We start from the raw sequence: 24,518 nt of genomic DNA, 5'->3' as shown, positions 1-24,518 counted from the left end.
CAGACAAAAAGCAGAGGGTCATCATTTTCTTTAGAATAATGTTTTGGATGTGGTCCTCATTTGTCTCTGGCCAGAACCCAAAGCCTGGGCTTCACGATGCCAACTTGGGCCCTCAATTCAACCAGCTTATTGAGCATGTACTGTGGTGCCTGGCAAAGTGGTCAGGATGGATTCAGTCTCGTTCTTGCTACTGTCCAACAGAGGACACATACAAGTGAACCATTAATGATGATGTAATCTGAAATGTGCTATAAGGGCAGAGGGGCACAGACTATACTGGGGTTGGCAGAGTGGCTTGATGGGAATTTGGAGGCAGCAGAGAGGGCTTCCTAAAGGAAGAGGTGTCTATGCTGAGATATAAAGTATAGTAAGAATCAGCCAGACATAGAGAGCATGGAAGAGTATTCCAGACAGAGGGTCTAAGACAAGAGGCATCTGGGAATGGAAAGCAGTTTCACTTTCTGGAGGGTGGGATGAATGTTTTGTGGGAAGTGATAAGCAATGAGACGAGAGGTAAACATGTACTAAGTCATTCATAGCTATTTGCTCTTTTAAACCATTTTGTAAGCCATTTGCTCTTTAAGGTATCACCTTGGCTACCACAAAGAGGCTATAGCATCCCTCCCTGTAACTGGGAAGGACAGTGGTCAGAGAAAGGGGTAGGGGGCACTGAGCCACTGCTTTGGACTGTACTCCCTGAAAATGGACCCCAAAACAGAACTGCATGCAGGAGAGGGTGCTCTTGGAAGATAACCCTGTAAGAAAGTAAAGAGGGCACCAATGTGAGAGGGAAGGCAACCCACACAGTCCTTGCTACCGAGGCCCCTCTGCTCTTGTGGCCTTTCTGAATTGGGAATGCCCCCCAGATCTCTCCCAGGTTGAGACAGAACCATGGCCTCCAGCTCTCCCCAGGAAAGAGCATAGCCTTGGGAGAGAATAGTCCCTGTGACCCAGGGCAGCTCCCAGTGCAGATCCCACTTGTAAGCCAAGAGCAGCTGGGGAACAGTGTATGGGCCCCAGAGACTGATTTCAAGTGGTGCCCCCAGCTTCCCACAACCACACCACCTTCTCCTCTCTCAGGCTACTACACGCAGATCTCCACGCTGGCAGATGCACAGGAGAACGTGATGGAGTACCTGCACGTGCTCAGCCGCCCCATGGTCATCAACCATGACCATGACATCATCTGGACAGAAGCCTACATGGACAGCAAGGTGGGAGCCTGACCCTGTTCCCGAGTTAGGTGCCCGGGAGTAAGAGGATCTTCCTGGGTCAGGAGAGTGGTGAGCAGAATACCTCCTCAGGAGATGGGTGAAGGGGTGGACAGGCTCAACCTGCTAGAAGACCCTTGCCTGGATGCTGCCCCCAGAGACCCGGAAAGCTGGTGAGCAGACCTGTTCAAGCCTGCCCTCCCTGGACAGAGCCCTTCTGCTCCAGACTTGTTCCTTCCCTCTTCCCTTGTTGGTTAGTGATCTATGCATGGTGTAACGAATACAGACAATATTGTATTATAATCACATAATATAAAAGACATCACTACAATGGCAATCATATGACAACATAAATGCATCAAAGGAACACTTAAGCAATACCTTGAGTTAACCCGAGGTTATGTGTCAAATATATCCAATTTTTTAAAAGATTTTATTTATTTATTAGATAGACAGAGATCACAAGTAGGCAGAGGGGCAGGCAGGGAGAGAGAAGAGAAAGCAGGCTCCCTGCTGAGCAAAGAGCCCAGTGTGGGGCTCGATCCCAGGACCCTGGGATCATGACCTGAGCTGAAGGCAGAGGCTTTAACCCACTGAGCCACCCAGGTGCCCCAAATATATCCAATTTTTAAAAGTTCTTCATTCTCCAGGAAAGAATACTCTAGAACTCCATGGGCTCAGCACAGCATTGGGTTGATCCTGATGATGAGTGCACATTTCAAACACACCTGCACACAGCACCTATGAGGGCCTGTCTTCCATAACAAAGTGGAATGCTTGAGCAGAGCACCTTCCAAGGAGGCTGAAGGAACCCACACAGTAAGATGAGGCAGTCGAGAAGGAGGGCCATCTCAGAGGTGGGGAATGACATGGCTCTGGCTTTCTCAGTGAGGAAGAGGTTGTGGGTCTGTCTCATGGGCATCAGGAGTGACCCTACGATCAGCTACAACTACGTTGTAGCCTCCCCTTGAGCTGTGCTTCCCCATGCATGCCCTTGTGTTCGCAGGTGGCTCAGTGTCAATGTCCTTCTCCCTCTTAACTGGCCTGGACTGTTGTGTGTGCCAACCTTGGGTCCGTGGCAGAGATTTCTGGGTATGTGCAGGACAGGTTTGTTCCCTGAGCTCATGCTCTTCCTTGGCATGCTCGAGACAGAGGACTTCATGAGCATGTTTGGGAGCTGTGGGTTCTGGGGTTCTGACACTTGCCCTGGCTTAGGAATGTTGTCATTAAGTGATGTCGTCCTGATCCCCTCTCCATCCGACCTCTCTCCTCCAGCATTACTGCCAGCTCTCCTTTTGCAGAGAAGGGGAACCTCACATGTGGCTTTTTCCTCCTGTTGGAAGGTGACAGTTCAGTGGTAGTTCACATTGGTGACTCTGGGTCCTCCACACTATGGACTCTGAACTCTCTGTCCTTTTCTCTTTCCACCTTGACAGCTCTCCACTTCGCAGGCCCAGAACATGATGCTCCTCACCACTGTGGCCATGCCAGTCTTCAGCAAAAAGAATGAAACAGTGAGTGGCCACTCTCTGAGAAGCTCCAACAGGGATTAGAACTGGGGTCATGGGCTGGCCTCTTTAGACCAATGGTTCTTGACTTGGTTACGTATCAGAGCCCTCTTTTATATTCAGATTCCATGCCCGATGCCCAACCAGCTATACCAGAATCCCTTGGTTGGGAAGGGGTGAGGATGGAAGGTGGTGTGGTGTCCATATTTCCCAAACCTCGCCCCATGATTCTGTACAGCCGGTTTGGAGTTGTCCTAGTGCTCTGAACTTGTAACCACTGTCCTGGGATATAAGGCTAAAAAGGTTCCCTTGCCAACCTTCTGGCAAAATAACACTTACTCTATCAGTTTGGACGGCTTCTAATTTGTTGGTAAAGGCCTCTGATGAGGGAATTTCTAGAAACTTCCATCCTCCCTCTGGTCAGAAAATGTTTCCTTATAGGCGTTGTGTATTTCAGAGCATCCATAGGTTATGGTCCCTGGGATTTTGATACTTCAGCCTCTGCTATGAAAATTAATATTTCATTCAATTTTGTATTTCTTTTAAATATTACAATTTAAATATTAATACTGGAAATTAATCTTCCCAGCAGTTGAAATTACTCCTGGGACCTCTTCTGGTAGGTTCTAGATGTTTATTCCAAAGAGCTCAGCCTAAAATCTAATTGCAGAAGAAGGGTCATATAAGGCCTAAGCGGCTTGCTTCCTCTTCCAGGCTCTGGGAAAGCCGAGGGTCCAGTCTGATTCTGTGCATATGGAAGCCAGGTCCCCCCTGACCCTGATGTTTTTCTTTCCAGCGATCCCACGGCATTCTTCTGGGTGTGGTGGGCTCTGATGTGGCCCTGAGGGAGCTGATGAAGCTGGCACCCCGTTACAAGGTGAGCCTGGATCAGATGCCTGAGTGGAGATCACAGACTCCCTAGGAGCTGTCTTACCCAGCTCCAGAGCCTCTCTGCAGGAAATGTAGCCAAGCCCAGAGCTGGGATGGGGCCCTGCCATCCCACCACCAGGGAAGTGCAGGCACTGAGCATGGGAGCAATGGTTTGGACTTCTGGACCCTTTGTCACCACCAGCTCTGACTCGCTCTGTGGCCTTGAGCAAGTTCTTTCCCTTCCTGGTGCCTTGGTTTTTCCATCTGCTCCTCCATGCCATGCAGTCCTGTATGGAGAACATGTGAGATTACATCATCAAAGCACCTAGAACATGTGGTGGGAAAGAGGTCAAGTAATGATATGCACTATTGTGGCTGCTATAAACAGTAGAATTTAGGAAAAAATTCAAACTTCATGGCTAGAAGCATGGTGCTGGCCCATTATGTTTCTATTTGAGAACTTCACCGCTGTGAGCTGTCATCTTTAACCGTTATGTAGCCTGACCATTTCCTAGCTCCAGTTCTCCAACTCAAACAACAGGTCTGATGCCCCTCAATTCCTGTTGTTTTGGCAGCTTGGAGTGCATGGATATGCCTTTTTGAACACCAACAATGGCTACATTCTCTCACACCCTGATCTCCGACCCCTGGTAGGTACAGATCTTATTTGCATTGGGATCTTAACTCTATGGGATCTGGAGATAGTTTATAAGAACAGTTAAAACAATAACACACACTGGGCTCCACTTAAGAACCCAAACAAAGGATAATATAAGAAAAAAAAATTTAAGTCTTGGTCCCTGTCTTCAAATTGTTTGTAATCTAGCAGGAAAGACAAAGCAAAAATTCATGAACTGATTGATGAACAGACCAGAGGGCATGTAATGAAATGTACAGTTTTTCCTGAAGAACAAGACACTTACGTTCTTGTCACTGCCTCAGTCACGCCACACTCCGTTTGGAGCCTGACAGTGGTATCATCAGACCTTCAGGGTCCCCACCCGGGGGAGTGTGAACATTGAGTTAACAACAATAATGGCAAGGAAGGAGTCACCTGAGAGGTGGGACAGCAGAGCTGTGACTCCCTGAGTTTGTCTTGGGATATGTTTCCGAGTGCTCCTTACTCCTTCCTGGCTCCCTCCATACTGATACAGGGGCTTGGGGCATTTTCACATGCAGCCGACTGAACAAATGAGAGCCAAGAGAGAAAGTTGCATCATTTTATCTAAAGCTCCTACCTCCAAGACTAGGAGCTCCCTGCTGCCTCTGGTCATGGCACTTGGCCACTATTGATGACAACAGTGACCATACCTCTCAGTGTGAGTGCTGGGACCAGCAGGGGGAGGGAAGTTACAGGAACCTTAGCCCTTTCCCCTTCCAGTCTCACTCTGAATTGAGATGGCAGCTGAAGAAAGTAGCTAGCAGAGTAAATTTGTGAGAACTTACTAAACAGCTCATCTGCTCCAGTTGCCTTTTGGAGAAAACAGCCAAACCACGTGTCATTCCAGTTTGGTTCAGATAGATACTGAATGTTCATAAAGCAACTGATCGAGCTATTTAAGGCAAACTGTAGAGGTTCATAGTAGAGAGATCGGGGCACACTAGAAGCCGTGTTGTCTTCCCAATTCAGACTCTACTGGGCAAGCATCTGAACCATAATAGGTCACTGACTGGTACCAGTGGGTTCTGTAGGAGGCAGCCCCAATGGCAACAAAATGACTCACTAGGGGAAAAAAGGGTCAATCATGGAGCTGACTTGTAAAATTAAAGGGCACTGATCAGAAACTCATCTGTCAACAACTCTGTAATCTAGATGAATATAAGACTCCAACCAATCAATTGATATTGTGGACCTACTGGGTGACTGACCTTATAACACTCTGAGAATGCTATAAACAAAAGGTAATAGTCTAATTAAGGAAAAAAGGTATACCCAAATAGACTTACACAAATAAAACAATTAGAGAAAAATACTGTGTAGATCATTATTACATGACAAACATCACTATGTAAAGCCAACATAATGAGCTTCCTAAGGAAACACTATCAGTTTGTGATAGGTATTAAGGAGAACAATACATAAGTTTAAAAAAGGAAAGTAATAGAGGATATGCCTAGTAATAAACCGAATGAGGGTCAAGAGCCGTACTGCTGGCCTGAAATCTTTCCGTCAGAGCTCAAAGTATGAGCAGTTATACAAAGTGGAATTACGGTTTTAACAAGAGGAGCTAGAGATGATCTTTCAAGTAACATGAGGAATAAGACAATAGCAATGATGCAGAATATTGCACCTTACTCAAAAGAAAGAGAGTCAATGTAAAAGATGGTAGGGCAGTGCTGGTTGTCAAGAGCACAGGCCTCAGCAAGACCAGGAATGGAATATCACCCAAGGGTGGGTGAGGAGGAAAGGACAATACTGCTGTGTCAGTTACAGTGCAGACCTCCTAGAGAGGCAAGAAATGAGGGTGACAATTTCTGGAAAGAAATAAAAACTGACAGAAGCAAGATACACAGTGATAGGGGACTTCAACCATTTGAGCATCTTCGGGGGCCTCATTCTGCTAAAAGTAGACCCTCTGATTAATTCTTAATTTACCCTGATAACAAACCATCCCTTTCCCTTTTTGATCTATTATTAAACTAAAGCTGGGAAGTGCTGCCAACCTAGTGGCAGATAACTTGACGATAATCTGTCTTGGTAGCAGAGAGGGAGGGAGGGGGAGAGGGAAGTCAGGACCAGGAAATAATAACATTCAAAGACTTGATTAATGGTTCTGTGTTGAGCTGGAGGGAGGCCTTCATTAGGTGCTACAGAATCCATCTGTCCTTGGCTTTGTCCCATTCAAGAATTCCATCAACACGATGAAAACACAGAAACCAGATGACACAAAGTGTGGAAGGTATGGATAATACATTAAAGGAGAAAATTCATATTCAGAAAGTACTCTTCTAAACGATGGGCTGAAACTCACAAGGTAAAAATATTAGGATGCATGGAAAGTTCTGCAACATAGTCAATGTTCAAGCATAGTATTGAAAAGATGTAGTTTAACAGTGTGCCATGCAGGGAAGGCCAAGGGCACTTAAGTGACTGAGAACTCAATTTTGGCTGTCTGGGCAGTGTAGCTGTCCTGGAAATCCAGCTGAATCAGAGGTAGCAGGCAAAGCCATATGATATTGTGGCCCACGCGGGTCACATACACACACCACACTGGTTGAAACCCCGTCTGAAATACTGATGTTCATCCTGGGCACTCCATTCTGGGAGTGACATTGACAAGGGAGAGCCCATTCAGAGGGAGTTGAGGCATCTGCAACCTGTGAGTGTTTAGCTTGGAGAGGTGTAGTCAGGAATAACAAGCACCTTCGAAAACCTCAACAGCCATTAGGTGGGAAACGTCTGGTGTAGCTCCAGGGAAAGAATAAGGCCAATGGGTAAAAGTAACAGGGGGTCCAGACGAGCTCTGTATGGGGAAGAGCTTCCTAATGATTAGAGCTGTCCAAACTGCGACAAGCTGACTCACAAAATAGGGAGCTCCTCACCATGGGAAATACTCAAAGGCTGTGAGACGATCTGTTACAAATGTTGGGAAGGGAAATGCTGCCTCAGGCGGATGGGTGGCCCAGATAACCTTCAGGAATCCCTGAGATTCTTTGATTTGATGAAAATATCTGTAAGGCTTCAGAGAAGAGATGAAAGTTGAACAGGGCCTCGTGCTTCACCTCACATCTTTCTTCCCAATCTGCCCACTCCAGTACAAAGAGGGGAAGAAACTGAAACCCAAACCAAACTACAACAGCGTGGATCTCTCTGAAGTGGAGTGGGAAGACCAAGCGGAAACCGTGAGTAGGGAAAGAAGGGGAAGGAGGAGCGAGTGTGGCTCCATAGCCAGCACAAAAGCCAGCTGCTGGGCCATGAGCTCTGAGCCCACTCTCTTCCTCTCAGGGGAGTTTTTCCAATCCCAAACCAGAAGCAGTTTCCATAATGGGCAATCCTTCCAACAACTATAACAACATAATAGTATCTTCCTGAGTCTCAGAGAGTGCTAAGGTGGAAGGAGCCATGTCTATAAGCTACAGAGGTCGAGGTCCAGTGGTGTTTCAGTCTGATTTGGGGAGGGTGGTCAGTACTCATTCTAGAGGAAATTATGTCTCAGTATTATGGCACCATATTCTCTCATACATCAGGGTACTTGGGAGCATTATTTTGATGAAGATCTGGAATTATAAGCTAAATGGAACTAGCTAGAATCAGGTCGATACTCCCTCCTAGTATTCTGCTTAAAGGAAAGAGGGATGAACTGGAAATATTCCTAAGAATCACCTGCAGTCTGGTCAATAAAGCTCAGTGCCTTCTACCCTCCAGCATGAACCAGGGGACTAATACCATTATCTTTCCTCTTGAAGCTCAGAACAGCCATGATCAATGGGGAAACAGGTTCTCTCTCTATGGACGTGAAGGTTCCACTGGACAAAGGGGTAAGGTGCTCAAAGGAGAGAACCAGGGTCTGGTCCCAGGAAGGCAGCTTCCCCATTGACTAAGGTTTGGGGTGGTCAGAAGGGATTTGAGCCTACCTGAACTAGAGCTTAAGACTTGAGTGTTTGTTGTAGACAGTAGATCAAAGTGTGCATCAACCCTAGAGAAACATCTGGCCAAGATCTGGTCCGTTCTTTTGAGACTACTGAGCAAGTAGGTTAGCTCAAGGCGTTTACAACTCTTCTTTCTTCCTACTGCTGCCTGCTATGCGGCCCTTTTTTTGTTTATAATGGAAGGAGGGAAAGTGATAGTTAATTTTGCAAATTGTTAGCAACTCTTGTTAATCACGTTATATGGGAAGAGGTTAAAAATCATCCACTGTCACTACAGATGGTTAAAAATCAATCCTTTCACTGATGCCATTGCTATCTTCCCAGATCAGTGCATCATTTGTAAAAGATCATTTCATATTCTCATTTAAAAGGTTCCACTGCATTTATGCTGAATTTGCATTGTCCCTTGACATATTTACAAATGTCACCTCCTCCCTCACAACCACCCCCACCTCCTCCTCTTGTTGCCCATCTGCCTCAGCTAAAAGAACACAGGCATCTGTCTGCAACAATTAGACCCAAGTTCTTCCACAAACACAAACCTCCATGGAAGCCAAACAAGAAAGCATTGGAAAGGAAAAGCAATTCATTGCATTCCCTTTAGACACATGGGCTGAATTTCCCTGGGACCAGTATCTGATTTATGCGGCATCTGCCTGCTTTTTATAAGCTCTGGACTGGGAAGGGCCTCCATTAGGCAAACTGGGCAACATCAGTGATGTCAGACTACGAGTTACAGAAGCTCCTTCCCCTAATCCAAAAAAAGTAGAGGTTTCTTCCATGCAGCTCCACTTTTATCCCAACAGACTCCTGCATATAAATGCACAAGGGAGCTCTTCCCTAACACAGCCCTGCCAAAGTATTTAAGGTAGCTATAGTGAAAATTTTAACATGCACGTGGCAGAAGGCAACGTCCAGACAGATTGAAATATGGCTATACTATACCTAATTCAGACCAACTTATGAAGTAGGCACTGTGTGTCCTCCATCCTTTCCTCCCAGTGCCCAGTGTTCTCATGTTGCCTTCATGCTTCTCGGAGCCACCAAGAGAGAGTTCTAGCCAGATCCAGTCTGAACCTCTCCTCAAATTTCTGCTCATCCCTTTGATATTTTAGTATACGTGCTGCTGAAGCAAGCACTGCTCATCCTTTTGAAGTGTGTTTGTTGCTGCTAATAAAACACCACGGTTGAACTGTAATTTAACTAAAGCACTTGGGTGATGCTGATCACGATTATGAGGGAAATGTGCATTTCATAGCACATAGGTGTTCATGGTATGACTACTATAATTACTACTACTACTAATAATGGTAGCTAACGTTTATTAGAAACTGGACTCAGCACTTTGTAAGTATCCCCTCAACATTCACAGCCCTGTGAAGTATGTACTATCCTAACTCCCATTTTATAGATGAGGAAATTCAAAGAAACTAAAACTTGCCCAGTCACCTAGATGATTAATTGCAAAGCCCACATGTGTCTGATTCTAAACCACATACTCTTAATCACTAATGCATAAAGCTTTTCTGTAGGAGTGGCCCCGAATCCTCCACTCAATCTCTAGCTCAAAGATTTCCCAAGAGTGTCTCTTTAGAATTCTGTTTCCATCTTTAAAATTCATGGCCTTTTCTTCTTCCTCTGCCTCATTATATCATAACTCGGCTCTCTAATCTTTCCTCTCTTACTTCCATGCTCAGAAGCTGCTGCACCTGCACTGTGAGTGTCGAATGTTTAGCTGTAAGACCACTGCAGCGGTATCCAGCCTCTCGCTGCTCTGATCTATTATGATGCCACTCTCCCCAGTGTTGCTACATTTTGTTCTTTACCGATTGCTCTGTCTGCCCTACACGTCTTCTCTTTTTAAGAGTTGCAGACAGTCCTGTCGTGTTCTTGCCTGCCAGTCTACCCCAGCCCTCTCAGTTCAATGGCCTGTCTCACCTCACAGGCTTGTGCCTCAGTAGAAACACTCTACAAGCCTAAGCCAAAGGAATGCTTTCTTAAAGCATTGTGGGAATATCTGTTATCATCCTAAAAGGTGGTGACCTGTTTTGTTGTTTTCTTTGGGGATATAACATGAATCCTTACTTCCCATAGATCAATTCAGACCTTTTTCCATCTCCCCTAAATACCAGACAGGCAACTATGTGGGCATTCCCAAAACAGTAATGGCAACCCAGCAAGATTTAGAGCAGGACTCACAAAGTCAAAAACCTATGGGGCCAGATAGGCCATGTTCAGAAATGTGAATAAGAGAAACAGACAAGTCTTGGTACTGCAGATGCTGGGAACTGAACTGTTACATGTACCATCTAAAGGAGACAGCTAAGAACCCATATTTTTAAATGTTATGCATTTAATTCCAAAAGTATTAAAAACACTATGTGGGCCGATATCAAGGATCTCAAACTCGTAAGGAGTCCAGCTTTGGCCTGCAGGCCTCCTATTTGCCATTTGGATACAGGCTGTTTTTCCCAAAATGTGGACCAGTAAATGGTGTCATAATTTCTAACCCACCAGTAGTATCCTGGTCAAATGTCCTGGGACACATTTAAAAGAAAAAACAGATAATCACCATATTCTGGAGCATCTTATCCAGGGCTCTTTTTATCCTTTTCATGTTGTTTGATAGTTTAGAACAAATAATTAGCAGTGGGGGAGGGAGATTTCTTTACTAGCCTGCAGGTTCTTCCAAGTTAGCCCTGCTAACTTGGCATATGGTATACACACACACACACACACACACACACACACACACACACAGCAACTGGCACAGGTAGTTAGGGCAGCTTTGCCCCATGTTCCTCCAGTGCTTTCTAATCCCTATGCATTGGGTTCAGAGGGACAAGATTAGAGTGCTCTGTGGCACTTTTTCATTCTCTCTGTCACACACTCATTCACACACTCACACACTGTTTTTTACAGCAAAGGGAGGTAATCTATTAAAGGGGGACACTGTTCTGACACCTCTTCACTCTCATCTTCCAAACCTCTCCAGTCCTCTCTTTCTGTTTAATGGGGATTCAATGAAACCCCCACTCCTCTCTTCATTTTGCCTCAGCCTTTAAAGATTCTCAGTTATGATTCCAGTTATGCAGTACTCATATTGCAAACTATGAATAGTTTGCAAGAGATTAATCCTCAGCACATAACAACTATAAATTTGGACTAAATATAAAAAACAAACGTTTGGGGCGCCTGGGTGTCTCAGTGGTTAAAGCCTCTGCCTTCAGCTCGGGTCATGATCTCAGGGTCCTGGGATCGAGCCCCGCGTCGGGCTCTCTGCTCAGCGGGGAGCCTGCTTCTTCCCTTCTCTCTCTCTGCCTGCCTCTCTGCCTACTTGTGATCTGTCAAATAAATAAATAAAATCTTTTAAAAAAATAAAAAATAAATAAACAAACAAACAAACATTTAAGGGCATATGAAAATGACCAAAAGCAGGCAGAAACAAGGGTTGAAGAGGTTTCAACTTTTGAATCAAGAGAACTACACTGGGTGAAATACACATTTTTGTGGGATTTTCTTTTCTGACGGGCATGCCCTAGTCTGTTTAAATGAAAGAGCTACAATTCAAGAATAAAGTTATAATTACCATCTTGAAGTGTCAGAGAATAGAATTCAGGCTCTCAGAATGTCTGAACATGAAGGACAGTATCCTAGAAATGAGGGATCCACAGGTGGGCTGTCCCTAACATATGTATACAAACTCCACTCAAATTCTTGACTGACCTTAAACAGTCAGTCAAGAATACAGGGGAGAATCTTAAGTACCCAGTGGAAAGCAACAGTTGAAGAGCTGAAAATCAAAACAAGGATTTCAACTGCTATCTGTGGTAGTGAAGGTAGTTTGGAGTCTGAGTCACGCTAAGGTGAAGAGGCTTGGTAAATAGCTCAGGACTTTCTTTGAAAGCACAGAAGATGCTACACTTTAGGAGTAAAGACAATGTCTCAAGACCAGGAAATCCACTCTAGACCTAAAGACAAAGTTGAAACAGACCCACCCTAACAAAAATGTAAATCTAAGCCTCCACATGCTCAAGGTGGTCAACCAATTATTTATCCACTGATTAAAATAAAAACCAACATTCTCCAGAGGAAGACAAAGTATCTACAGCCTATTCCTTGCAATAGCCAATGTGCAATAAAAATTATCAGACCCTTGAAGCAACTGGAAAATGTAACACATAGTCAAGAGAAAAAAAAAAAAAGTCTTAGAAACTGACCTAGAGATGACCAGCTGTTGGAATTAGAAGGACTTAAAAGCAGGTGTGATAAATATGCACAAAGAATTAAAAGAAAAGATGGTCAAAATGAGTGACTAGATGGAGAATTTCAGCAGAGAATTGGTTGGGGTTTGATCAAAGAAATAAGTCTGCTACAAGTGATATGGATTTAGGGCTTTATTCCAGGAGTTAAACATTACAAGACTGTCATTAGTGTCTCTGCATTGAGTGGTGAGCGTGAGGTCATCATAGGTCAGTAGGGTCAGCAGTTTAAAAGGAAAGCTGGACGGAATGCAAAAGAAAACAAGAACAAACTGAAACCTATGAGGAAAATAGGAGCCATGAGGACAGCTAAAACCCACACCTGTCTCTTACTAGCTCCAATCACAATGGTGTGGGTAATCTCCAAGAAAGAGCGAGTGCCCTTCACGTGGAGCCAGATGATCGCCAGGCTCCAATCTCAGGGAAACTGAAGGAGGAGGTCTAGTGGCAGCTGGGCAAGTTTTGATTCTGGCTGCTGCCCCATGCCAAGAAGGTGAGCCAACAGCTCAGAGCAAGTTGCAAGTACTTGATATGCTAGGCTTACCTGTAGCATGTAAAATGGTGCTGCTGCACCTCATGAAAATCTCTTGGAGCAGGCCTAACATGGGAAGTGAGTCTGGAAATGTAGTTCCAGCTTTGTTAATTTGACACAGTATAAAACCACCACAAGAACCAAGTGGAAATTCTAAAACTGACAAGTACAGTATCTGAAATGAAATTTTCACTGGCTGGCTTATCAGCAGATTGGAGGAAAAAGGGACAGTGAATTTGAAGACAGATAAATAGAAATTATCCATTCTGAAGAACAAAGAAAATTTTGAAAAATTTTTTGAAAAAAAATTCTCCCTCAGTTATCTATGGTCTGACGTATGTCCTTGGAGTCCCAGAAGAAGGCAGAAGGAATGGAACAGAAAGTATTTGAAAAAATAATGCCCCATATATCCTGAGTATTGTGAAAAACATCACCCAACAGATATAAAAATTTCAGCAAACCTCAAGCAGGATAAAAAGAAAAAGAAGCCACAGCTAGGCTCACCATAATACACCTGCACCGGAAAATCTTAAAAGAAGCTAGAGGGAAACAATAATAGAATGATGGCTGACTACTCATCAAAAATAATAAAATAAAACATTTTAATGCCAAAGGAAAAAGAAACTGTCAACCCAAAAGTCTATTTATGGAGAAAATATCCTTTCGACAAGATGTGTATTTAGACATTTTCTTATAAAAAATACAACAGAGTTTATCACTGTCAGACCTGCACTATAGGAAATGCTTATGGAAATCCTTCACACTGAAGAAAAATGACACAGATGGAAACTCAGATCTATATGAGGAAACAAATGGCTCTGGAAATGGTAAATGAGCATATTAATATGACTTTATTTTGTTAATTGCTCAAAAAAACAACTATGTTAGGCAAAAATTTTGACCTTGTATTATAGGGCGTATAACATACAGAAGTGTAAGATGCGTGGCAACAATAGCACATGGTGGGGTTATCCCAAGAATGGAAGTCTGGTCTGACATTCAAAAATGTCAATCAGTGTAATTCATTACATTAACAGAGTAAGAGAGAAACACCATATGGTCATCTCAATAGATGCTAAAAAAGCATTTGGCAAAATTTAACTGAAAACAAAAGGAAACTTCTTCAATCTGATAAAAGACATTTATGAAAAGGCTAACTTTAAGTAATGGAATATTGGAATAATAATGGAATATTAAATACTTTTTCCCTAAAAATGTGAACAAGAGAAGAATGCCTGCTTTCACCACCTCTGTTCAACATTGCACTGGACCCTGCCAGGACCTATCCTTGCCATAAGGCAAGGAGACAAAATAAAAGGCACAAAAATTAGAAAGGAAGAGGTAAAACTGTCTGGATTTACAGATGAGATGATGGTTTACGTAGAAAATTCCAAGAATCTGCAAAACAACTACTACAACTAACAGGTACATTTAGCATTTGAAAGAACACAAGGTCAATACTATAAAAATCAATTGTATGTTTTATATATATATATATACACACATATATAAAATAAATATATATACACATATATATGTATATATACACATATATATGTATATATACATATATATTTTTTCAATTGTCCAATACTATAAAAATAAATTGTATTATTTATTTATTTATTTATTTCTAACTGTCAGCAAACCATTGGAAATAAATTATTTTTAAGTTCCAATTTCAATAGCATCAAACAACATAAAATACTTAGGAATAAATTTAACAAAGTCATAAATGATCTCTGTACTGAAAACTACATAACATTGCAGAAAGAATGTCAAAAAAATTAAATGAGTAGAAAAATATAATCATTACAAGTTGTTATCAATATTGCCATGCCATCCATTTTCTCTAAACTAATGTGTAGATCCAACATAATCCCATATCAAAATTTAAATGAGTTTTTTTAAGGATTATTTATTTATTTATTTGACAGAGATCACAAGTAGGCAGAAAGGCAGGCAGAGAGAGAAGAAGAAGCAGGGTCCTTGCTGAGCAGAGAGCCTGATGTGGGGTTCGATCCCAGGACCCTGAGACCATGACCTGAGCTGAAGGCTTAACCCACTGAGCAACCCAGGCACCCACGTATCAAAATTTAAACAGACTTCAGAAGGAAGTGATTCTAAAATTTACATGCAACTGCAAAGGACCTAAAATGCCCAGACAACCTTGAAGAATAAGAACAAATTTGGATGATTCGTACTACAGGATTTCAAAATTGACTCTAAAGCTACAGCAGCCAAGCAGGGGGTAGTGATGCAAGAATAGACAAAAGGATAGAGAATCTTGGAATAAACTCTCATATTATCAGCTGAGTTTCAACAAAGACAGCTTGTCGGATCAATGGAGAAAGGCAAGTCCTTTTAACAAATGGTGCTGAACCTACTGTATAAATGTATGAAGAAAATAAATGGTGAGCCATATCTCACACCACATAGAAAAATTAATTGGAGATCGATCCTAGTCTTCAGGGTAAAAGCTACAACTGAAAGTCTTTTACAAGAAAACATAGAAAATCTTTACCACCTGAAGTTATCCAAAGATTTCTTAGACAAAACGCTAAGAGCACCAAACATAAAATTTGATACACTGAACCTCATCAAAAGAAGCAAGCTCTGCTCATTAAAAGACTCCATTAAGAAAATGAAAAAGTAAGGCCCAGACTGTGTTCAGAATCCATAAAGAGCTCCTACAGATTGTTAACAAAAAGACTAACAACCCAATAAAAAAATGGGCAAAATACTTGAGCAGACCCTTCCCAAACGAAGATATACACATGAAAATATGCGTCATCCGTCATCGAGGAAATGCAAACTCAAACTGCAATCAGATTTTGTTCCATACCTTCTGCTAAAATTTAAGGGACCGATCGATAGGAGAGTGCAAAGGCAAGCTAGTGTCCCACGCATCAGCGCACCCCTAGGCAACAGAAGGAAACACAACTGCCAACACACGCAACAACATCGATGGATCTTAAAGACATTATGTTGTGCCGAAGAAGCCAGACCCAAAGAAGCACACACCGTGAGAACAGCCCAACCTAATCTAAGGCGGTAGAATTCAGAACAGAGTTTACCCTTGGAGGGTGGGTGGGGCTGGATGGGAAGGAGGCAGAGAGACTTCAGGGGGGCAAACACTCCGTACGTATCTTGATTGGGGAGGTAACTACGTGGCTGTACACATTTATCGAAACTACTGGAAGAACATACTGAAGATCCATGCATTTTGCCTTTTTCTTTAATAAGTGAAAAAAAAGGAAAAATTAAAGAGATCATCAGTTTAGACACTCAAGCCAGCCCCACCTTGGAAGGCAGGACTCCCAAAGTCATCACAGTCCGGCTGGCTCCCACCCCGACTGCCCAGGACGGCTGGGAGGGAGGGAGGCTGCAGAGAGGAGCTGACAGAGGCAGAGGAAGCAGGAGGGCAGCCAGTGGGATGAGGCCAGAGCTGGAGAACGGTTCATTCGGGTTTAGTCTAAAACCGGTTTCCTATAGAAACAAACCTTTCTGTGCCACCCCACTCCCGCTGTGTCCCCTTCTGACATCTTCCTCTCATTTCCAAAATGAAAGAGAAACCAGAAAGAAGTGAAGGGAATAAGAGCAGCTCCGGAGGCAACCACAGCCCACAGCTTTCCCAGTGGCATAAGCAGACAGGACCATCCACAGAACTTCAGAGCCCAGAGCAAACCCTGCTCTTCCCTGGACCCCCCCACCCACCCATCCACGAAAAACACTCACAACCTCACAGCAACCTCAGGCACCGCCGGGTGCTATTGTCAGTCCTGATTTACGAGCAAGCACTCTAATGAAGCCACTCACCCCAGAGCACACAGCCTGGAAGTGGCGGAACTGGCCTTCAGTCCCCATCGCCAGATGCCCAACCCCCACTGTGCCCTCCCTGATGCCCTCACTTCCACAAATTCAGCTGAAGCCCAAAATATGGCAGCTTTGCAAGGAAAAGGACTTTGTGAAAGGGGCATGTGGCGCTGGGAGGGTTTTCGTGGAGGGACCACTGCCCCCTCCCCCTCGGCTGCGGGGGAGGTTGTAGGTGGGTCGTACACCAGCTGGCGGTCTCCTCTCCTGTCCCATGTGAGCCCCAGTGTCACTATCCACGCCGTCCTGCGTGGCCCGATACAGTAGCCTCTAGCCGCATTGGCTATCTAATGAGTATGCTCACTCAGTTATCTAAAACTTCCGTGCCCCAGTCGCACGTTTCAAGCGATAGCCGCACGCGGCTGGCGGCCACTTTCTGGGACAGCACATGTCGATGTTGGTCCCTTCTTCAGGCAGCCCCTGTGGCCACAGCTTGCGGGGCCTGGCGGACGGTCTTGCCTGTGGCATCAACAAGGTGAGGCATGTCCTTGGCAGTTGGAGGTGAGGGGTCAGAGGTGAGGGGTCGGAGGCGAGGGAAGAGTCACAGAGGCGATGCGACCCCAAGGCATTTGATGAGGAGGTGTGAGTCGTGATCAGGCATTCCTCTCCCCAGCAAACACCCTTTTTCCTTCTTTCTTGTAGAAGAGAGTTCTTTTCCTGACCAACGACTACTTCTTCACAGACATCAGTGACACCCCTTTCAGGTGAGGGGGCCCCTGTTTTGTGTGGAAGGGGGAGCAGTGGTTGGAACATAAATACCCACCACTCAGGGCAGCGCTCTCCCATCGGGGGAATGAATTTACTTCGATTTAGTTGGCAATTTTTGTGGTAACCAAAAAAACCAGGTTTGCCTGCAGGAAACAAGATCTAGACGCTCTCTGCGGGTGAATCCTTCTGTGCGGGGGTGGAGCCGGACTGCCTGGGCTGGGTCTCAAGCCCACCTCCAGCAGGCTGTGTGACCTTAGTTAAGGTGCTCAACTGCACTCGGTCTTTGATCTTGCCTGTAGAAGGAGGCCCTTGTAAAAGGAAATAGTAGCTCTTTCTTTGTGGTCGGTGAGGACAGAGGATCTTAAAGCAACGTAATATAAGCAATGGTAAGATGAAAGATGGAATTTGAAATTGTCTTGGGTTCCTTCCAACCCATATGCAACTTCAGGAATTATACAGATTAGTAAACAAGTAGACTGTATCTCTGAATCGCCTCATTTCTCATTTCTCTCCTGCTCAGCCTGGACTGCTCATTAGGATACCTGAGGAGTTTTGCAAAGTTGCCAACGCCCCAAACCAGTAGACTCAGGGTTTCTGGGGTGGGGCCCCAGCACTAGTATCCTTTAGAGCTCCCCAATGATTCAGATGTTCAGCAAATATTAAAAGCAGTATTCCACCAGGAGAGAGAGGAAGGCATTGTGGGATTCACCAGGCAGGAAAGGGTTCTCCTGTTTGTGGGACCCTGTGGGACACAGAAACCTCTCCACAATGCAGGAGGTCTGGGATGACTCTTGACTAAAATGGGAGCCAAGGGGGCTCCTGTCCTAGAGAACATACACGGTTCTTCTCAGGAAGAAAGGCCAATGAAAAGAATAGAACAGTTCTAGAGGGGACAACCTGCAAGGCCAAGGGCAAAATCTTGTCCTGCAGGCCACTTGTCAGGGCAGAAAGCTTACAAGCCTCAAGTGGCTGTAAGGAGGGAGGTGGGCCCGGTGCCCCTTGGCCCTTGCTGTCGCTGAACATGCGCGTCCTCTGTTCTCCCCACAGCCTGGGAGTGGTGCTGTCCCGGGGCCATGGAGAATATATCCTCCTGGGGAACACATCTGTGGAAGACGGTGGGTCTGTGGCAAGTACTGATGGGCAGCATAGAGGGAAACGCAAATTCTCCCGGGGCACTGAGCAGGGCCAACCTGGGGCAGAGCCGAAGCCTCCCAGGTCCGGGACTTGAGAGCAGACTCTCGGAACGGAGCTGCCTGGCCAGGAAGGGATCTGCAGGGTGTGCAGGATCTGCAGGTCAGTTGTCAAACTCGGCTCAGCCTAGGACGAGCCTTCGTGGAAAGCTTTGCTGAACAAGAGGAGGAGGGCCTCGAGGGGAAGTATTTCTCTGGACAAAGCTGGACTTCACCTGTCAGAGGGCATGACAGAGGAGGCGGGGAAGAGCAAAGGAGCAAATCCACAGAAGCTGGCTAGGACAGCCACACCAAAGCACCGCAAACTGGCGGGCTTAAAAATCAGAAATGAGTTCTCTCGCAGTTCTAGAAATCTGCCCACTCTGATCCCTCCGGGGCAGGATCCTTCCTGGCCTCGCTAGCTCCCAGGCATTCCTTGACTTGCAGCCTTTGTCCTCATCACAGGGTTTCTCCCTCTGTGGGTCTCTAATTTAGCGTTGGAGAAGGACACCAGGCATCCCTGGTCGGAGCCCACCCATATGGCTTCATCTTCACTTAACTACATGTGCCAAGACCCTATTTTCAAATAGAGTCACACTCACAAGAACTGGGGTTCATACTTCAACATATCTTTTCGGGGGACACAACTCAACCCATAACAGGGAGCTTACAAGATATGAACTGAGAAGGGCTGCGAGAAACCGGGGTCGGGGGGAGGATGGGAGAGAAGGGCCCCACCCTCCCTAACCCAGTGTGTTCTTGACTTCCAGGTGCCTGAGCACCTTGAGAGCAAAAAACCAATACTCAGGGCTCAGGGATGTCTCGGAAAGTCTTGGGACAGTGGGGCCACAGTTCTAATGGCCACATTCTGTCCATTCTTCCCTCACCATCTCAAGTGCTTCTCATCCGTCCATCTCTCTACCACCGCCCCAGTCATTGTCACCTCTCTCCTGAACAGTCACAGCAGCCTCCAACTGGTCTCCCACCTCTCCCTTCCTGTAAATCTCTGCCAGAGGAACCTATTTAGAAATGCCAGATCACATTGTGTCACTGCTAAAGGACCTTCAGTGGCTTTCTGAATTTTTTTTGGGGGGGGGGGGTCATTTCTCCATGCACTAAGCTTCAAGGTCTTCCCATGTGCTGTGCTCTCCCTTGAAAATCTCTCCTCTCCAAGGCCCACCCTCTCATCCCATCTAAGCTGGACCCACTCTTTCTTTCATCTACATCCCAATGTAGATGTCGCTTTTCCGGGAGCTGTCCCTGGTAGACCCCTATGCCCAGGCCCGTGCTCCCATGTGATCGCTGCTTTCGCTCTTTCACAACAACGTCCTTGATGTTGGACGTCTCTCCTTCTTGGTCTCCCATTGTCCCCAAAATGACCAAACTCCCTGGGCATCCACAACGCCTTCTTGAGGACTGAGTAGGTGCTCAGTAGGGCCTTCGTTCTGTCACTCATTCAATCCACAAACACGCAGGGAGCACATGGCTGGTGCAGGGGTAGCATGAGGCTACAGAGATTACACAAAATACACATGGCCCGTCTCTGGGCTCTCCTTCCAATGGGCCATTCAGCTCAGTTGGGTACAATGAAACCATAGAAGCCAAAAATCATGGGTTTGAAAGTATTAGCTCCTTTCAGAGAGATCCTAATAGGTGAGATTTGGACATGAGGCAATGGGAAGAAAAAGCATTTCAGGAAGCAGGAGCAACGTGGACAAGGGCATGATCTGTACAAACCCACCACCAGCATAGCGGGTGAGTCCCTCCCCTCAGCTGAGAATAAGGAAGAATAAAACCCAGCCCTTCCCTGGAGAAGCTTCCTGGCAGTTTTTCATAAGCAACTGAGGCGCATACCCTCACCACATGGACCGAGCATCATACTGAGTGTGAGCTTTGGTTTCAGGCCTGCACGACTTGCTTCACCCGGATCTGACCCTGGCCAGTGACTGGTAAGTGGGAAAGTTGCTGTACGCGAAGAAGAGAGAATGGGAGGGAAGAAGGTAGAATTTTCCTGAGGTGACATTGACTCTCCTGGGCTCCAGGATCTACTGCATCACGGATATTGACCCTGACCACCGGAAGCTCAGCCAGCTGGAGGCTGTGGTCCGATTCCTGACAGGGGAGGACCCGGATCTCGAGTGTAAGTGCCAGCCCCACCCACGGAGGATTTTCTTTTCTTTTTTCTCCTTTCCTTTCCTTTTTTTCAAAAATTTAACTACATACGAGTTTTAATATGATACTTATCAAAAATAATATAAAGTGAAATCGGAGAAAAGGTACACTAACCTTGATGGGAAAGGTCTTGATGTGTTTTTTTTAAGTGCCGAATTACTGACATTTTATTACATTAATTATCATTATCAACCTTTTTTTATTCAAGCATAATTAATACACAGTGCTCTATTAGTCTCAAGTGTGCCGTACAGTGATTCGGCAATTCTACTCATTACGCGGTGCTCATCACGATAAGCACCCTCTTAGTCCCTGTCACCTGTTTCCCCCATCCTCCCACCCACCCCCCCTCTGGTAACCATCAGTTTGTTCTCTGTAGTTAGGAGTCTGTTGTTTTTGTTTTGTTTTGTTTTGTTTTGGTCTGTCTCTTTGTTCTTTGTTTGTTTGTTTTGTTTCATAAGTTGCACCTGTGAGTGAAATCATATGGTGTTTGTCTTTCTTTGACTTATTTCACTTAGCATTATACTCTCTAGATCCATCCATGTTGTTGCAAATGGCAAGATTTCACTCTTTTTCATGGCTGAGCCACCGAGGAATTTACTCACTGCCAAGTAGCCTTATCCCTCAAATTCAACCCATGACTTAAAGAGAACAGGAAGATTTTCAAAGAAAAGGGCAGAACCAGTCTCACTCGGGGGCCAAGAGGTTGTCTGTGCTCCTGGCACTGTGACAGCATGGGTGTATCCCCATGTCAGGGACCCAGATCCCTTTGAACGTCTTTCATCCTGGCACTAGGAGAGTGGCACTAGGAGAGACACACAGTGTAAGGACCTCAGCCTGCCCATAGACCTGTCCCTACCACCACCCAGCAGAGGGCCCCCAAGCCAGTAACTGATGCTCTGTACCCCCAAAGTCCTCATCTTAGCAAAGGAGAGTCTTCCAGCAGATGGTGTCTTGTAGCCTGTGGCCTATGTTTTCCAGGGCCTCGTTCTCAGGCTAACCTTAAATTTCCCAACACAGAAGCAACTGATGAAATCAGCCACACTCTCAGTAGGGTCCCTCTTCTTCCTCTTCGGAAGAGAAGGGGTCCTTCTGACATATTAGTATCACCCCCAAGGAAGACCTTGCCTCCCATGCTGGCCCAACTCATTTGGGCATTCATTCATTCATTCCATCAGTAAATCTGTACTGAGCACATACTCTGGGCCAGGGCTGGTGTGGTCACTGAAGTGACAGAGATGACCCAAATGGATGAGGTCCTTACCCTCAGGGAGCTCATAATCTGGTGGAGAAACCACACCATAAAGAAGTAAGTATGTGTGTAAATGTAGGGATTCCAAACTATGGTAAGTACCGTGAATAGGACTCTGTGTGGAGTCCTGACTCTGTCAGACCCTGTTACTCATGTAGAGGATGAAAAAGAGCTGCCCATTGCCTTCACAGGCACAGGCACAGGATCGGCTTTGAGGGTGATAAAAATGTGGACATAGACAGAGGTGACAACTGCAATCATTGTCAATGTACTTAATGCCACTGATGTGTATGCTTTAAATTGGTAGATTTTGTTAAGTAGATTTCACCTCATAAAAGTAAATACTTTTTTAAAAAAGGAGAGAGGGAAAAGGACCACCCATGCAAAGAGTAGGGGGGAAGCATCCAGACCAAGGAACAGCATGCACGGAGGCTCTGAGGCAAATTCAAACTCACAGACCTGGCAAAAGGCCAGTGTGCTGGGAGGGAGATGACCAAGTTGCAAACTTTGAGAGGGCGCTGGGTCAGGACAAGGGCTAATGTCACGGGGGCAGGGGAGTTCTAACCTCACAGAATACAGGAACTGGGAAGAGCATTAGAAACCACTTAGACCTACTCACGTATTGTTTGGGATTGAACATGTGAAGGCTGAGAGAAGCAACATGACTTCCTCTAGCTCATATAGATGGTTCTATGAGTCCCAGACATGGACTTATGACGCACATCCCATCCCCTGAGGTCAGAGTTCCTCATAAGGGCAAATGACTGTGTTCATCGTCATGGAGGAAATAAGTTGTTTGGTCTCTTATTTTGCCCCCAGGTGATGAGGAGCTTGTGCGGGAGGTACTGCTCGACGCGGTGGTGACTGCCCCCATGGAGGCCTACTGGACAGCGCTGGCTCTCAACGCCTCTGAGTATGTCCAGGGCTGGGCGAGGGTTCTGAGAGGGGAAGCGCCCCCAGCTCCCAGGATTCCCTTGGCTGAGTCAGGGTCCCTCCCACTAGGTGGCTGGCAGCTCAGGAGACAACTGGGTCCAAGAGGAATATGTTGATGGTGGGAAGATGTTGGGGGAGTGAGATCTACCTTCACATGGCCCCAGTAAAGCAGGGACTTGGCATGGCTTCCGCACCCCACACATGCTGCTGCTCTCCCCTCTGGAAAAACACCAAGTGCATGGTCTCCCAGGCATAGGTCCAGATCCCCCACCCACACTACAGTAGCCCCATTCCAGGAACACCTCTCTGAGGCTGGGCTGTAGCTGTGGAAGCCCCTTCACCAAGTGCCCTGGTAAAAGCAGTTTGAGTAGATCAGGACCTGGTTTCCAGCAAGTAAGCTCAAGAAGCTATGAAGTAAAGACTTGGCCTTGGTCTTTCCCAGTGCGTTAGATTTCCTCACTTCCTTTGCTGATGTTTACCTAGTGCCATCATATTTAATGGACAGGTAGAAAGAAGAAATAAATGACTTGTGTGTGTATATGCACGGACATGCATGTTGGGAAGGTGAAAAACTAATGAGGTCAAGAATACAGTGGATGCCACCTTGTTCCTGAATAGGAAGATTCAACATTAACGTCATGAAGATGTCAAACTTCCCCAAGACACTCAAGTTAATTAATGCTAACCTACTGAAAACAACAGCATTTTATATGAAACAAGCACCTGTTTAAAAAAGCAAGACACAAAAAGCTGTGCACAGTGTGATACCATTTCTATAAAATGGAGGCAAAACAATATATCTGTACATGTGTATGTACAGATGGACTATCTTTGAAAGACCAAGTAGGAAAGAGTTCTCATTGGTTGCTTCTCAGTAGAAAAATGGGTAACTGAAACAGGGATGGAAGGGACACTTTTCACTGTATAAATTTTTGGTACAATTTTGAGCCAGGTGAATGTATTATCTCTACAAAATTAAATGAAACTGGAGAACAAAAAAAGAATGTAACAGGCCAAGCACTGTTCTGAGTATTTGGTGTATATTAACCCAGTGAGCCTCATAACCACCTTACTATATAGATACTATCGTTATCCCCACTTTACAGATGAGGAAACCAAGGCAGAATGAGATAGGCAACTTGCCCGAGGTCGTATGCCTCCCAAGTGGCAAAGCTGGAATCAAAACCTGGCAACCTGGTTCTGGGGTCTAGGGAATTGGATCATTGGTTTGGAGAGAAGGGGCATGATCTTCATCTTTCCAAGTTCTGAGATTAGCCAGAGACATTTTTAAAGTTGAGAAACACTGAAGAACAAATATTCTTAACCCAGGGGTATATTAGAAAAGAAGGCCTGGACGGGCGCCTGGCTGGCTCAGTGGGTTAAGCCTCTGCCTTCAACTCAGGTCAGGATCTCAGGTCCTGGGATCGAGTCCTGCATC

The 24,518-nt window shown here is 45.4% G+C and overlaps 1 protein-coding gene across 1 annotated transcript in view; it reads left to right on the top strand.

The window, feature by feature from the left end:
• The window catches only part of CACNA2D4 (calcium voltage-gated channel auxiliary subunit alpha2delta 4), a 112,124-nt gene that overhangs the window by 34,156 nt on the left and 53,450 nt on the right, over nucleotides 1-24,518 (top strand). The window contains exons 13-23 of the mRNA XM_046010644.1: nucleotides 1,081-1,214; nucleotides 2,648-2,725; nucleotides 3,516-3,596; nucleotides 4,165-4,239; nucleotides 7,346-7,432; nucleotides 7,997-8,068; nucleotides 17,489-17,550; nucleotides 18,602-18,669; nucleotides 20,627-20,672; nucleotides 20,766-20,863; nucleotides 22,967-23,060. Coding sequence (XP_045866600.1) covers nucleotides 1,081-1,214; nucleotides 2,648-2,725; nucleotides 3,516-3,596; nucleotides 4,165-4,239; nucleotides 7,346-7,432; nucleotides 7,997-8,068; nucleotides 17,489-17,550; nucleotides 18,602-18,669; nucleotides 20,627-20,672; nucleotides 20,766-20,863; nucleotides 22,967-23,060 — 895 coding nt within the window. The remainder of the gene's footprint in view (nucleotides 1-1,080; nucleotides 1,215-2,647; nucleotides 2,726-3,515; nucleotides 3,597-4,164; nucleotides 4,240-7,345; nucleotides 7,433-7,996; nucleotides 8,069-17,488; nucleotides 17,551-18,601; nucleotides 18,670-20,626; nucleotides 20,673-20,765; nucleotides 20,864-22,966; nucleotides 23,061-24,518) is intronic.

Source organism: Meles meles, chromosome 7 (assembly GCF_922984935.1).
Source record: "Meles meles chromosome 7, mMelMel3.1 paternal haplotype, whole genome shotgun sequence".
NCBI classification, from domain to species: domain Eukaryota; kingdom Metazoa; phylum Chordata; class Mammalia; order Carnivora; family Mustelidae; genus Meles; species Meles meles.
Note: the sequence above shows the minus strand (reverse complement) of the source record. Positions and strands in the feature narration are given on the sequence as shown.